The following is a 14,289-nucleotide window of genomic DNA, read 5'->3' as shown; positions in this document are numbered from 1 at the left end:
TTCGAGCTCCACATCGGGCTCTGCGCTGACAGCTCAGAGCCTGGAGCCTGCTTCAGATTTTGTGTCTCCCTTTCTTTCTCTGCCCCTTCTCTGCATGCTCTCTCTTTCTCTCTCTCTCAAAAATAAATAAATGAGCATTAAGAAAAAAGGTCACTAGTGACTGCTAAAGAACAGGCAATCTGTGTGTGCGGATTGAGAGAGGGGCTGCATGAGAAGATGCTAATTACAGCCATGAATGAAAAGAAGTTAGGGAGGGAGCCAAACCATTAAGAGACTCTTAAATCCTGAGAACAAACTGAGGGTTGATGGGGGGTGGGAGGGAGGGGGAAGTGGGTGATGGGCATTGAGGAGGGTACCTGTTGGGTTGAGCACTGGGTGTTGTATGGAAACCAATTTGACAATAAATTTCATACTAAAAAAATAGAAATAAAGGTTATTCGTAACAGTGAGGGAGAGGCAACATTTGGAATATCTATGTGAATGTTGCTTTTAAAGTCATATTTTCAAGAGATAATCTTGGTGCTGACACCATGGAAAATAATCCAGCCCACTAGTTTTGATAATATGAGCCCAGGTGGATTAAATTTTCCATGCTTTGTTTCAAAAGGTCTGTTTATGCAAGAAGCTATGGCAAAGGTTGAAAACATGTGTTAAAAGATGTTTGACAATAGTTGTCTGACCTGAATAATTTTTTTCCACAAAAAGGTTGTAGATTTATTAGGCAAATAATTACTTAATCACTATAATTTTATATAAATATATGATAAAAACCATTAAATTATCTGAAAATGAGAAATAGAAATTCCTAACTACATTTATTTAAATAGTACTATTGAGAGCAACAAAAGGGAGCAAAAATAGGCTTAAAGTTAATTTTCCCTGCAAACACAAGCTATTCTACAGTACTATAGCTGATAATAAAAACATCAACTATGAATTTTGTTCCTTTCAACTGATGAGACCCATTTGATCCGCTTGCTTTAAAACCAAATTTTCCCTGGAAGGTTTTCTGACAGCCTTCACACTTCATGGGAAATCTCAGTACAACTCTGTTGCACATACACACAAGGGGGCCCATCACTTCTCATGCAAGGAGAGATTTAAAGCTCTCACAAAAGAAAAACTTGCAACCAAGTACAGCCAGGTTAAGCTATGAGGCTGTCGAGTGGAGAGTTGCTACTGATTTTCTCTACTCCGTTTGGCCTGCAGAAATAAAGTAGTAAAGTGACTAAACCAACAGAAAACAAAATCTTCCTGAGTAGTTAAAGGGCTCTTGGCACTAGACTTTATGATGTGGTACAACATCAGGAAAAAATAAACCCAGCAGACAGATGTCTCCAGAGAGTAATAACCATAAACTGAAACTATATGTAAGTACCTGCCCAAGGGATATGGAAGATACATGTTTCTCTTGGGATCCATCTACAATGGCACTTGCTGCTCTTGGTGACTTGAGTTGAAAGGAAGCTGAAAGCCAGCACCACACTATGTGGAGTCACTGAAGTATTTTACGGACCAGCAAAGTTGGCAAGCAGCAAACAGACACTAGACAGCACGTACTTCCTGCCTCCAAAAATATATTTGCAGTCAGCTTTAAAAACCATAGACACTTCTCCAGGGTCTCGTAAGTAAGTAAAAGGGTCTGCATTCTCTCCCTGCTGTTGTATAGACAGACATCAGAGTTTTGTTTGCTTGTTTGCTTGTTTTGTGACCAAAACATTGAAGTTGATGATTCCATGTGGATATAAACACAACTGGAAAAAAAAAGGAGGCAAAATGTGGCTGTAGCTAATGTAATACTGTTCCCTCTACTGAAAATTCTAGATGTGTTTAACTTAAATTTTGTTATTGTTTCAGGTGCAGAGTTGAAACTAAAACAAATTAAGTGATAATGGAAGATGTAAAAGTCAAAAGTAGTTAATAGTATGGATGTTTTGCCCTAAATCCTCAGTTTTCATGGGCACCCATCCTTTTATTTTAAACTGGAAACATACCTCAGTTTTCTCATCAGGAGGTGACAGGAATGCACTAAATGAACCCTAACATCACCACCAGTTAAAATTGTAGTTTTGGGGGGCACCTGGGTGGCTCAGTCGGTTGAGCGTCCGACTTCAGCTCAGGTCACGATCTCGCGGTCCGTGAGTTCGAGCCCCGCGTCGGGCTCTGGGCTGATGGCTCAGAGCCTGGAGCCTGCTTCCGATCCTGTGTCTCCCTCTCTCTCTGCCCCTCCCCCATTCATGCTCTGTCTCTCTCTGTCTCAAAAATGAATAAACATTAAAAAAAAAATTAAAAAAAAATTGTAGTTTTGGGAGTACCTGGGTGGCTCAGTTGGTTGAGCATCCAACTTTGGCTCAGGTCAATATCTCACGGTTTGTGAGTTGGAGCCCCGCCTCGGGCTCTCTGCTGTCAGTGCAGAGCCCACTTTGGATCCTCTGTCCCCCATCCTCTCTGCTCCACCCCCACACTCTCTCTCTCTCTCAAGAATAAAAATAAAAATAAAAATAAAAATAAAAATAAAACATTTAAAAAATTATAGTTTTGGATACTCTGATGTTCTGTGTCTGTTCAGAGGACAGTGCAGGAAGGCCATGCTATTGAAGACCCAGAAATGACTTCTGATTGCTGGGCCCTTGGAAATGTATGAGGCTGTCAGGGGCCTAGAAATATCACTTGCACAATCCAGGAAAAAGATGCATTATGTTCTGCTTCTTGTCGTAAGAGATTTTAGGCTATGTCTTTTCCCACTGGTTATTACTGTCTGCAGGAGATGAAGGGAAAGGAGAAATATTTACAACAGGGTTTGGCAAACTTTTTCTGTAAAGGACCGGATAGTAAATATTTTAGACTTTGTGAGCATATGGTCTCTCTTGTAGCTACTCAGCTCTGCAAGTTGCAATGCAAAAGCAACCACAGACAACGAAGAAATGAAATGAGTATGGCTGTGTTCTAATAAAACTTTATTTAGAAAAACAGGCAGTGGGCCAGATTTGCCCTCGATTCAGTTGAGGGGCAACAATATGACTTCCAATTTCAGCTGGCAAGACTACTGTAATTCTGCGCTGTAGTTCATCGCCCCAAAGGTTTTCAGCAAGTCTTTTCCTACTCAAGTCCTTGTGATAAAGGGCTCATCTTAAGTGTAATTTTACCACAGAATTTGTTTCAGATTTAAAGGTTATCATTCAAAATAAATTTAAAACATAGGAAAGATTTTATGTAATGAACACTTTTGTCTCTTTAAATACAGAAATAACCAAAGGACAAATAGATGCATACAAAGCAATGTCACATATTTTGAAATTTTGAGAGGTAGAACTAAATTCAGTACTATTTGTGATTGACAGAACCAGGAGGAAAGCAGTTTTCTCTCTTTATTATTCCTGTTTTGTCATTTGTATTAGATCAAATGGGTATCAGCCTATCAGAAGAGTATTTGGTCTTTATCTCCTCTGTTTAATGTTGCTTGGTGGAAAACCATGATTGAGAGAGGAACGACAGGAGAGTAACAGGCACTATTATCTGTAATGGATGTCAGGCAACCTTTCCATCACTGTAAAATTTTAAGAGCTGGAAAAGTTTTCCAGAGCATGTCTCTTTGCCATGAAGATTTGGAAGGCAGAAAGTAATTTATGTTCTCAAATTTCAAAATGATTTTCCATAATAATCGGTCTTTTAAAGGATTTCTACAAAACCCTTACCTTCCAATAAAAAAAGCAAGTGCTTTAATGTGCATACATACATATATTAAAAATGCATCTGAGAATAACTTTCCAACATTAAATGTTTGAAAAAAATCCATGGCATCTTGAAAAAGTACTGTGGACCCCAAGGTTTTAACATTTTCTTTCCACCGAGTAAAATAATTTTTTTTTGTAAGGTGTGGATTTTCTTTTTACTCACTAAAAAATGTACAATCCTACAATATGATACAACTGTGATAAGCAAACAACTATATGACAGTAAACTATTAACTGAAGGCCACATGTTGAAAGCGTGACACTACTTTTTCTACTCATTTGGGGCATCAGCAAATGAAGGAGAGGATATTGTTTTCTTCTGTGTGCCAAGATGCTTCCTTTCCAGTCTGATTTAGTAAGCCTTAGGGGAGGTTTGATCAAACTTGTGTTATATTAGGCATTAGAAGGGCTTGTTTTTAGTTTGGCTTCATTAAACTAACTCGGAACCTGTGATGGTTAATTTTGTGTCAACCTGACTGGCCATGAGGTGTCCAGATTAAACCTTCTGAGTGTGTCTGTGGTCTCTGGATGAGCTTAGCATTTGAATTAGTGGACTCAGTAAAGTAGCTTGCCCTCTCCAATGTGGGGGAGGGGGCATCATCCAATCTATTAGAGGGCCTGAATAGACTTAAAAGTGGAAAAGGAAGAATTCACCCTTTGCTTCCTGCCTCCCTGCTTGAGCTGGGACATCTCATCTCATCTTCTCCTGATTTACAGTCTCAGCTCCCCTGGTTCCCAGGCCTTGGGACTGAATTACACCACCAGCTTTCCTGGTCTCTAGTTTGCAGATGGCAGATCGTGGGACTTTTTAATCTTTCATAATTGCATGAGCCAATTCCTCACAATAAATATCCTTTGTATTTATCTTTCCTGTTGATTCTGGTTCTCTGGAGAACACTGACTAATACAGAGCTCTTGGCCAAATCTCTTATCTCTTATTTCTTCTGTGTTTTGGTTGCCTCTTCTGTAAAATGAGAAGTCTAATACCTGCATAGGTATGGTTTGATTATGTATGTGATGAAATAAAAGCATTTTACAGACACATGTTACTCCAGTGAGAAGATTATGAAGTCCTTGAGAGCAGGCCTTTGTCTTACTTCTTTGACTTTAAGAAAAATTCATTGAACACCTACCAGGCACCAATATTACCCACCAGGGCCTTACATAAAGAAGTAGCTCAAAAATTACTCATTGACTTGTACCAGTTAAATGCTATATTTAATGGCAAACAGATATTCATTTATTCACTGGTGAATAGAAAATACAGGATCTTTTAAGTCTGTTTCTACACTAGATTTCTGAAAGGAATAATCTGAAAACCAGCTTTTTTGGCATGGTAGCTTGCATTCATTCTGATGGTAGTTTTCAGAGCCAGAGGCTGAGACAAATGCTATTATGGTTACAGAGTTTCTTTACCAATAGCTAAGAAGGCAGTGCAGCCTTTGATGCCATGCAAAAGCCATAACAAACAATTGCATTTGTTTCTACTAAAAAATGCCTGTCACAAAACTCAGATCATTTTTAGCACTTCCTATTAAGTCTAATTCTCCTCAACTGGGTAATTTGATTTGGTATTACTAAAACTGCATGTGGAGAAAACCCATCGCAATTTTCTATTTTCAGATCATTGCGTTGACATTGTATACATGTGTGTCCGTAATACATACATGGTGATAATCAAACTAATGAACAGTCACATCAAAATTTAGATACTTAATCCATGGAAGCTGATAGTTATTTCAGTCTGTAAACATAGAGGGGGCGATGGAGAATGAAATGTAGGGGACAGAAAAGAAATAAGCATGCTTGAATTTGGGGAGCATATTTTCTTTACAGCATTTGTCCCAGAGCCAGTCTTCTATACAGGCCTTTAGAACTCCTGTCAACCAATTCAGAAGTGACATCAGACAACAAAAGGTTGACATGTACACAGAGTCCTCTCAGGCACTTGAATTTCTGGGATCCTCTAGATGCTCTTAGAAGGTAACAGGAATAGGAACAGATACGGAGGAAAGAGCAACAATACTTGACAGATTCTGTGTCGGTGCTACTGAGCTTGACATAGGAACTTCCTTTGACCTTTGAGACCAGAGGTCTGAGAATCTGCCAACCAAGAAATGGATTAGCATATAAGGACTACTGTAAGTAATCAGTCTGTCTGGTAATGTTTAGGAGACAATAAGAGACAAAGTAAAATGACACAGGACAGGAGGAGGCAAGAAGAGAGGAATTCTGGCCCAAGGTGGAGTCAAAATACCATCCCAACGCAACTGGTAAACTGTCTACTCAGGTGAGGAGAGACCACTAATGAGTGAGCGATTGTCATTCCTGGATGTCAGAAACAAATTTCAGCAATTTTACATGGTCCAACCTTACATATTATCCCTGCATTATGCTTATACTTTGCTATACATATATGTGTATTCATTTATTTATACACTCAACACAAAAATTTATATGTGTCTTTTTTCCTACATTCAGAAAATTTCCGTAATACTATGTTAGAGAGATGAAGGAAAAAATAGCTTTTCAAACTGACATCAATATTTATAAAATATTTCCTTTGTCTAGAGGGTTTTATCAGTTTAGTTACCTTCAAACTTGGTTATACTTTCAGATCAAAATCATATCTTGTGCCTTAGGCATAAGTGGCTCATTAAATATTAAGTAAAAACTGAATTTGTCATTTTTTTAAGTAAAGTATACTTTTAAAAAATGAATACACTGAAATTGGAGACCACCAAATAGTTCTCACAGAAGTCAAACTATAGTGAGGAAACACAAGTTGGCTGTTTTCAGCTTAGTCTCCAGCTCATTAGTTTCAGGTATAAATTCACCACATAGTGGCTGGATGACTAACCAAAAGGGAGATTTAGTAAGAGACCACGTCGTTCATTCTTATCCCGGAAGTCAGCCACACTTGAGAAATAAACAACAGGTGCTGACCACATTTGCAACACAGGTTGACCTTGGTGTTTCAACTTGTTTTGGCCAAGATATTATATTTGCACACCTATTTGTAAACGTACGCACACACACACGTGCCCACAAATTATGAGGAACCATCTACACATATTCTTAATCTGATAGGTCAACCTTAGTGAGTTTTAGGGAGATAGCATCTGATTATAAGAACAAGCCATTGTATTATACAGTAAGTATTGTAAAAACAAGCACATAAAAAATACCGAAATGTATAACTTAGAAAGTCAAAATTCCTAGTAATCATTGCCTGCACCTTTGTTCACTCCCCATGAACCCCCAAAATAATCAATCTTAACATTTTGGGAGTTATGACATGAGTTTCCCTTTCCTCACCTCAGTGTTCTGCTTTTTTTCAATCACACTTTTATTTCTTTTAAAGGCCAACCTCCTCTGAGGTTCTCTTCTTCACTAAGCTGTATCATAATGATCTATTTCTTCTCTACACTTTCAGGGTCCTGAGTCTGCAGCCAAACATTAATAATAAAATGTCTTATGAGGCTCTTTAATCCATAACTTTCTAAACTGTTGCCATAGAATATCAGTATCTGAAGGGATTTTCTTAGGTCTGACTCAAAAAAAAAAAAGTTTCTCTGTCAAATACAGTAACTGGGTTTCCTTATCACAGGGCTTGTGAAACATCTTTTTTTTTTTTTTTTTTTTTTTTAACATTTAATCATTTTTGAAAGACAAAGCACGAGAAGGGGAGGGGCAGAGGGAGAGGGATACAGAATCCGAAGCAGGCTCCAGGTTCTAAGCAAGCTGTCAGCACAGAGCCCAATGCCGGCTCAAACCCACAATACATGAGATCATGACCTGAGCCAAAGTCAGACGCTGAACTGACTGAGCCACCCAGGTGCCCCTGGCCTGTGAAAATCTTTGACATCTAATGTGAATGGTGAAGTTCTAGGGGAAGTTTTTAGTGTAGTATATTTCTGAAGCTTGGATCAAGGAACACCATTCTTAACAATTCTCTGATATCTTTTTTTTTTTTTAAAGTTTATTCATTTTTGAGAGATTGAGAGAGAGAGAGAGAGCACGAGCTTGAGCAGGAGAGGGGCAGAGAGAGAGAGAGAGGAGACAGAGAATCCCAAGCAGGCTCTGCATTGTCTACACAGAGCCTGATGTGGGGCTTGAACCCACAAATTGAAATCAAGAACCTGAGCTGAAATCAAGATTCGGATGCTTAACTGATGCAGGTGCCCCCTCTTAGTGATATCTTAAGTGACAGTTATTTTTCTTAGAACCTGGCATGGTAAACATTACATTCTTGAAAGCCGGAAACATGTTCTTTATTCATGTGAGACCCTTGTAGTACATAGCATCGTTCTGAAAACGTCCAAGTATTCAATAATTATTTATTGATTTATTTATATGGTTGAAGGAAAATGAGAAGTAAGGAATGAAAAATATAGTGAAGGATGTGCCAAAGGCTTGCACCATACATTTAAAAAAACTACCTTTAATTAAATAAACTCAGACACAGGAAGAAATGCTGAACGTCACTAATCATCAGGGAAGCGCAAATCAAAACCACAATGAAATATCACCTTACATTTGTCAGAAAGGCTACAAAGACAAAGAATAACAAGTGTTGGTGAGGATGTGGAGAAAAAGGAATCCTCATGTACTGATTCTTGGTGAGAATGCAAATTGGTGCAGTCACTGTGGAAAATAATACGGAGGTTCCTCAAAAAGTTAAAAATAGAATTACCATATGGTAATACCACTATTGGGTAGTTACCCAAACAAAACAAAAACATTTAATTTGCACCCCTATGCTTATTGCAGCATTACTTATAATAGCTAAGATATGGAAGCAACCCAAGTGTCCATCCATAGACAGATAAAGAAGATGTGGTGTGTATGTATATATATACACACATATATATACTCAGCCATCTAAAAGAATGAGATCTTGCCATTTGCAACAACATGGATGGACCTAAAGGGTATAATTCTAAGTGAAATAGATCAGAAAAGACAAATACTACATAATTTTACTCATATGTGGGGTTTAAGAAACAAAACAAATGAACAAACAAAAAAAGAGGCAAACAAACAAACAAAACAGACACTTAAGTACAGAGAACAAACTGGTGGTTACCAGTGGGGAGGTGGGCAGGAGGATGGGTGAAATAGATAAAGGAGATTAAAACCCAAGTAATCCAATTAAAAATGGGCAAAAAACATGCATAGCTATTTCTCCAAAGAAGACATACAGATGGCCAATAGATAAATGAAAATCTGCTTAACATCACTCATCATCAGGGAAATGCAAATCAAAACCACAATGAGATACCACCTCATACCTGTCAGTATGGTTAAAATAAAAAACACAAGAAACAAATGTTGGTGAGGATGTGGAGAAAAAGGAATCCCCCTGGATTGCTGGTCAGAATGCAAACTGGTGCCGCCACTCTGGGAAACAGTATGGAGGTTTTTCAAAAAATGAAACATAGAAACACCATATGCTTCAGTAATTCCACTACTGGGTATTTACCCCCAAAATGCAAAAACACTAATTTGAAAGGTTATATGCACCCCTATGTTTATGAGGCATTATTTCCAATAGCCAAATTATGGAAGCAGCCCAAGTGTCCATCTACAGATGAAGGGATAAGGAAGATGTAGTGTATATGTGTGTGTGTGTGTGTGTGTGTGTGTGTGTATGTATCTATCTCTATCTCTATCTCTATCTCTATCTCTATCTCTATCTCTATCTCTATCTCTGTCTATCACTCAGCCATAAAAATGAATGAAATATTGCCATTTGCTACAACATGGGTGGATCTAGAGAGTATGTATAATTCTAAGCAAAATAAGCCAGGCAGAGAAGGACAAATACCATATGATTTCACTCACATGTGGCATTTAAGAAATAAAACAAATGAACAAAGGGAAGAAAGAGACAAACCAAAATACAGACTTTAAACTATAGAGAATAAATTGACGGCTACCAGAGAGGAGGTGGGTGGGGGATGGGTGAAATAGATGAAGGGGATTAAGAGCACACATCTTGATAAGCACTGAGTAAGGCATAGAATTGTTGGATCATTATATTGTACACTTGAAACTAATATAACACTGTATATTAACTATACTTCAATAAAAATAAAAATAAAATAATTATTACATTGAATAAATAAAGAGATGCCTTTTGGGGCACCTGGGTGGCTCAGTCCATTAAGCATCTGACTTTGGCTCAGCTGCCTGGAGCCTGCTTCAGATTCTGTGTCTCCCTCTCTCTGTGCTCCTCCCCCGTTCATGCTCTGTCTCTCTCTCAAAAATAAATAAACATTTTTTAAAAAAGAGATGCCTTGTGTTTTCGATGTACTTTAAAATTATGTCATGTCATTATCTTTCACTATGCTGACCAAGTCATTGCAAAGGAGGGTTACAGGCAGGCACTGGTTATAAAATCATCGAGAGAACTTGAAAAACTTACTGACTAAAATTCTTATTGGGCAAGGAATGTGTTCTTACCCTAAAGAGGTTATAAAAAGGAGAAAATAAAACCCTATAATTAATATCATTAGGTTTATGGAAAACTTTATAACTGTGGACCTTCTCCTTTGTCATTCCAGAAGGAAGCCAGTGCTGAAGTTCTGCTCCGTGTAATAAAATGCACAGAAGAAGAAAAATATAGTACCTTAAATATGTCATTGTCTTTGTATATCTTCCTCTGGCCACTATAAGATATAAAACAAAACAGGTCTTGTTCCTTAATTTCTCCAACTCCTTCCAAAAACAACAAATCTTCAAGGCATAATTAAGTGGGTTCTATTGAACTCAGCCATTGGTAGAAGCTGCCAATCACCTGTGCCAGTTACTGAGCCACGGAGGAAGTGCTGGACTCCCCAAAACAGTCTGTATGGAGTGTATTCTTTTCAAAGCATTTCCTTTGCAATGTTCTCCGGTCCACAGTGCCTCCTACCTTGACCTGCTCAAAACCCAGACGTGAGTTTCAAACTGAACACAGTTGAGTTTCTTTTTTCCTCATGAAAGTTCGGCTTTAATATAAATATTTGAGTGTCATCACAAATTAATAGGAGAATGCTTTGCAAAATACTGCTTTCCTTTTTAAAATGAAAAGATAAAAATTCAGATTCTCAGTTATTTGGGAATATTTTACTTCTATTCATAAATATGCTTTAAACTAAAAGTATTTATAAGATAACAATAAGAAATTCCTGTTGGGCTTGGGATGACAACTCAAACTAGCAAAAACTGTTCTGACCTCTGTAGTTGGCTTCAGGACTTCCTAGGAAGGGTGGCGTGATGGAGGGAGGCACTCCTAGGACTGGAAGGCAGTGCCTCCAGCTCTGCCCCAGTATGTGGCCTTGGCAGGCACCTTAACCTCTCTAGGCCTGGCATTCCCTTCTGCAAAACCAAGAGGTTAATCTGCATAAGTTCAAACATCATTTCCAGCTAAACTGAAATTGACAACACTATTTATTATTCCATGTAAAAGCATGCTTTCGACCCTCTCACACACAGATAAAGTGAGTGACTCTCTTTACACAAGGCACTCTGTTAGGTGTTGCTAGCTCTAAAGTAATAGAATTCCACTGTACTCATTCCAGTTACGAGCCTTTCCTAAAAATTGAAATGATAATGTCTAAACCTATCAATTCAAACTTTAAGAGCAGCCTGCTTATTGAAGTTTGGATTTAAAAACACATGAGCATACAATGGTTAACAATTCTGGAGACTACTGAGCCACTTTCCTCCAGCCAACTGTTTGATGCTGTAGGTCAATGGATAGTGCAACAAAAGTGGGCATAAAATCGCCTGCTCAGATGACACATTTCACATTCACAACCAGGTCATAATGGCTCATGATGAAATACTGGGAAAATGGCCTTCTAGGAAAGAAAAAACCAGTTTGATTTTTTAAGTAGAAAAAAACAGTTGATTCTCCTTATTGCTGGTAGCTATATGTTCTGTAAAGTTGCTTTGAACACTGAATTATCCAATACTGAATCACTGCTCCTAGGGAAAATACAGAAGTAGGTGCCTGTGAGCATCTGGTCACAACAGTTTTTTCAATCGTTCAATAGATAATCTTGTTTTATGTATATTTCTGTTTAATTCTCATTTAATATATATTGCTGGTTCACTGTCATTGAACTCTTGGCCAGTAGTGCTATGGCAGATGCCTGAAAGAAGCTTATCTAACACATGTATTTTCTATCTAAGGCACATCACAGGGTTTTGTTTTGTTTTGTTTTGTTTTGTTTTGTTTGTTTGTTTTTAAAGGAGCACCAGACAGCACTTTAACACTACACTTAGGGACCATTTAAAAATAGTGAAATAATCAATAAAAAGCCAAAACTATGAAAAATGTGGCAATAAGTAGACTGTGAAAAGGACACTTGTTTACAGCATGGGAGCTAAAAGAAGAAGGCAGGGATACCTTTGTCCAGCCCCAGCTGGAAACATGTTGGGAGAATGAAATTTTTCACTGTTGTACTAATGACCATAAAAGTGGCCGGAGTACTGATTTTCATCTCACAAAATTATTTTAGTGAATTAGCAAATTTGTAAATATGGAATCCATAAGTAATGAGGATTGGCTGTATGCATAAACTGCATATAAATTCAAAATACGTAAACACCTAAATATAACTTTATTTAACAAGAATGCTTATTACTAATATCAACTCATGGAAAATGTGAGCTTCCAGGAATACTTTCTTATAAATATGAAGTATAACAATAAAGTATTGACAGTTCATATAAAAATAAAATCTTTCTGTACCATAATGCATACTTTCACCATGGCTTTAGAATCAACAAATAAACAGGAGTTACAATATAAAAAACCACGGCGGCTGCAAATACTCTCAGGAACTTGAGAGCACTGAGGCTTTCTCCTTCTATTGATTAGCACAGATCATTTGGCCATGTCCTTACAATAATCCACATATAATTGAAAGAGTCATAGAGAAAATAAAAATGAGCAACTTAGACAATGCTATCATTCTTAATGTTTCATGGCGTACACTTAAAAGTCCATCAGGGCACAATTACAATTACTGAGTCCATTGACTAAATAAGTACAAAGCTACCAAGGCCCTCACTCATGTAAAAGTGGCCAAGACAACATCATTGTAATCTGTTTAAGTAGATATCCATTCGTTTTAATTTTCTCAAACAATGGATAATTGTGTGAACTCAAACAAGGCACTGAGACTCATTATGACCGACTTGATAAGAAATATAAGCTTGCCATCTTAACAGTTAGGAGCTATGATTAACGACCTTTGCAATCTAATTGAAGGTCTCAAACTCAGTCTTTAACATGAGTGTTTTCTACTCTCATTTAAGTAATATATATTTGCTAAACAATACTTTTATATTTTAGGCATTTCACATTACAAATGCAGGTGTCAGCTCTTTTTCTATCGCATTTAGTAGAAAGAATAGTCATATACATTTTATTTGTTTGTTTTTTTAAGTAGGTTTCACACCCAGTGTGGAACCCAATGCAGGGCCTGAACTCAAGACCCTGAGATGCTTAACCGAATGAACCACCCAGGCACTCCAAGAATAGTCCTATATTAAAATAAGTCATTTCAGTAAGACGAAGGTTTGTTCTGTGAAATATATTAGTTAAATCATATTTTCACTTAACCTTCAAGGAGATTATCCACAAATATGAATTCCATGAATGCAGTCCATGTATTGCATTGTGGTTAAGCAAAGAGGTTTTTTTCCCCTCCATCTCCATCAGATAACTTTCTGCTTTTTTGTAAACAAAGTAAGGAGATCTTCTGAAATATTTCAGAATCGGTAGTTTAAACCAATCTCACTCTTTCCAAAAGAAACTGACTCCAAAATGTCTGAAAATAACTCCTGTCACTTAAACTCAACCAGCTATACAATGTTTTTTCTTTTGTAAATATGTAAGGTAACCTTTTTTTTTTGAGTAATATATCTAATGTTTTATCTTGTACGTATTAAAATTTGGATGAAACTGTATCTTTCTCAGAAACGTGTAAGATATAAATTTCATCAATGTAGAGGGAAAAAAAGAATTAATGATATCTAAAATGAATCTAAATCCTCAGGTAAAAACATTGTAAATGCAAGATAGTTGTTGACTGTAGCTGGGCATTAAAGAATGACAAGTTTGAAGGTCTTTGCAGAGGGACTTGTGTGGCCCTAGGAGGCAATAAAGTTGACTCTGTCCAGTCTAGGCTCCAAAAGCCTTACAACTAGATGCTGTCATTAGCTTCTTATTAGTCTCTCTGGCTTCACTTATTCTCTGCTGCCATATAGTCTACAAACTGCTCTTAAATCCTCCTTTTATCACTTCGCTTTCCACTTCCAACAACCTTCAGTGGCTCCCTATGGCCTCTTGAACTGAACAAGGTTCTGCCTGCCTTCCAAGGGCATCATGGCCAGACCTGGTCTTTCTGTTCTCTGTCAACCAGTGTTTTCCACTTGCACAAATCTCTGGGTAGGTCTCTTCATTTTCATGCTCATTTGGCATCTTGCCTCAAGTTCATAGCTGAAATATTTTAAATCTTATCATCTCAGCCCATCCAAAATTCCACCAACCCCA

General features: G+C 37.6%; 1 protein-coding gene across 4 annotated transcripts in view; it reads right to left on the bottom strand.

The window, feature by feature from the left end:
* Window positions 1-14,289, bottom strand: part of KCNQ5 (potassium voltage-gated channel subfamily Q member 5) — a 514,493-nt gene that overhangs the window by 187,169 nt on the left and 313,035 nt on the right. Inside the window, exon 1 of one of the 4 annotated variants that reach the window (XM_045498761.1) lies at window positions 1,379-1,498. The exons of the other annotated variants lie outside the window; for them this stretch is intronic. Within the exon in view, the coding sequence (XP_045354717.1) occupies window positions 1,379-1,422 (44 nt within the window). The 5' untranslated portion in view covers window positions 1,423-1,498. Of the gene's footprint in view, window positions 1-1,378; window positions 1,499-14,289 lie in introns of those variants that run through there. 4 annotated transcript variants of the gene reach the window in all.

This window comes from Leopardus geoffroyi, chromosome B2 (genome assembly GCF_018350155.1).
Source record: "Leopardus geoffroyi isolate Oge1 chromosome B2, O.geoffroyi_Oge1_pat1.0, whole genome shotgun sequence".
Taxonomy (NCBI): domain Eukaryota; kingdom Metazoa; phylum Chordata; class Mammalia; order Carnivora; family Felidae; genus Leopardus; species Leopardus geoffroyi.
Note: the sequence above shows the minus strand (reverse complement) of the source record. Positions and strands in the feature narration are given on the sequence as shown.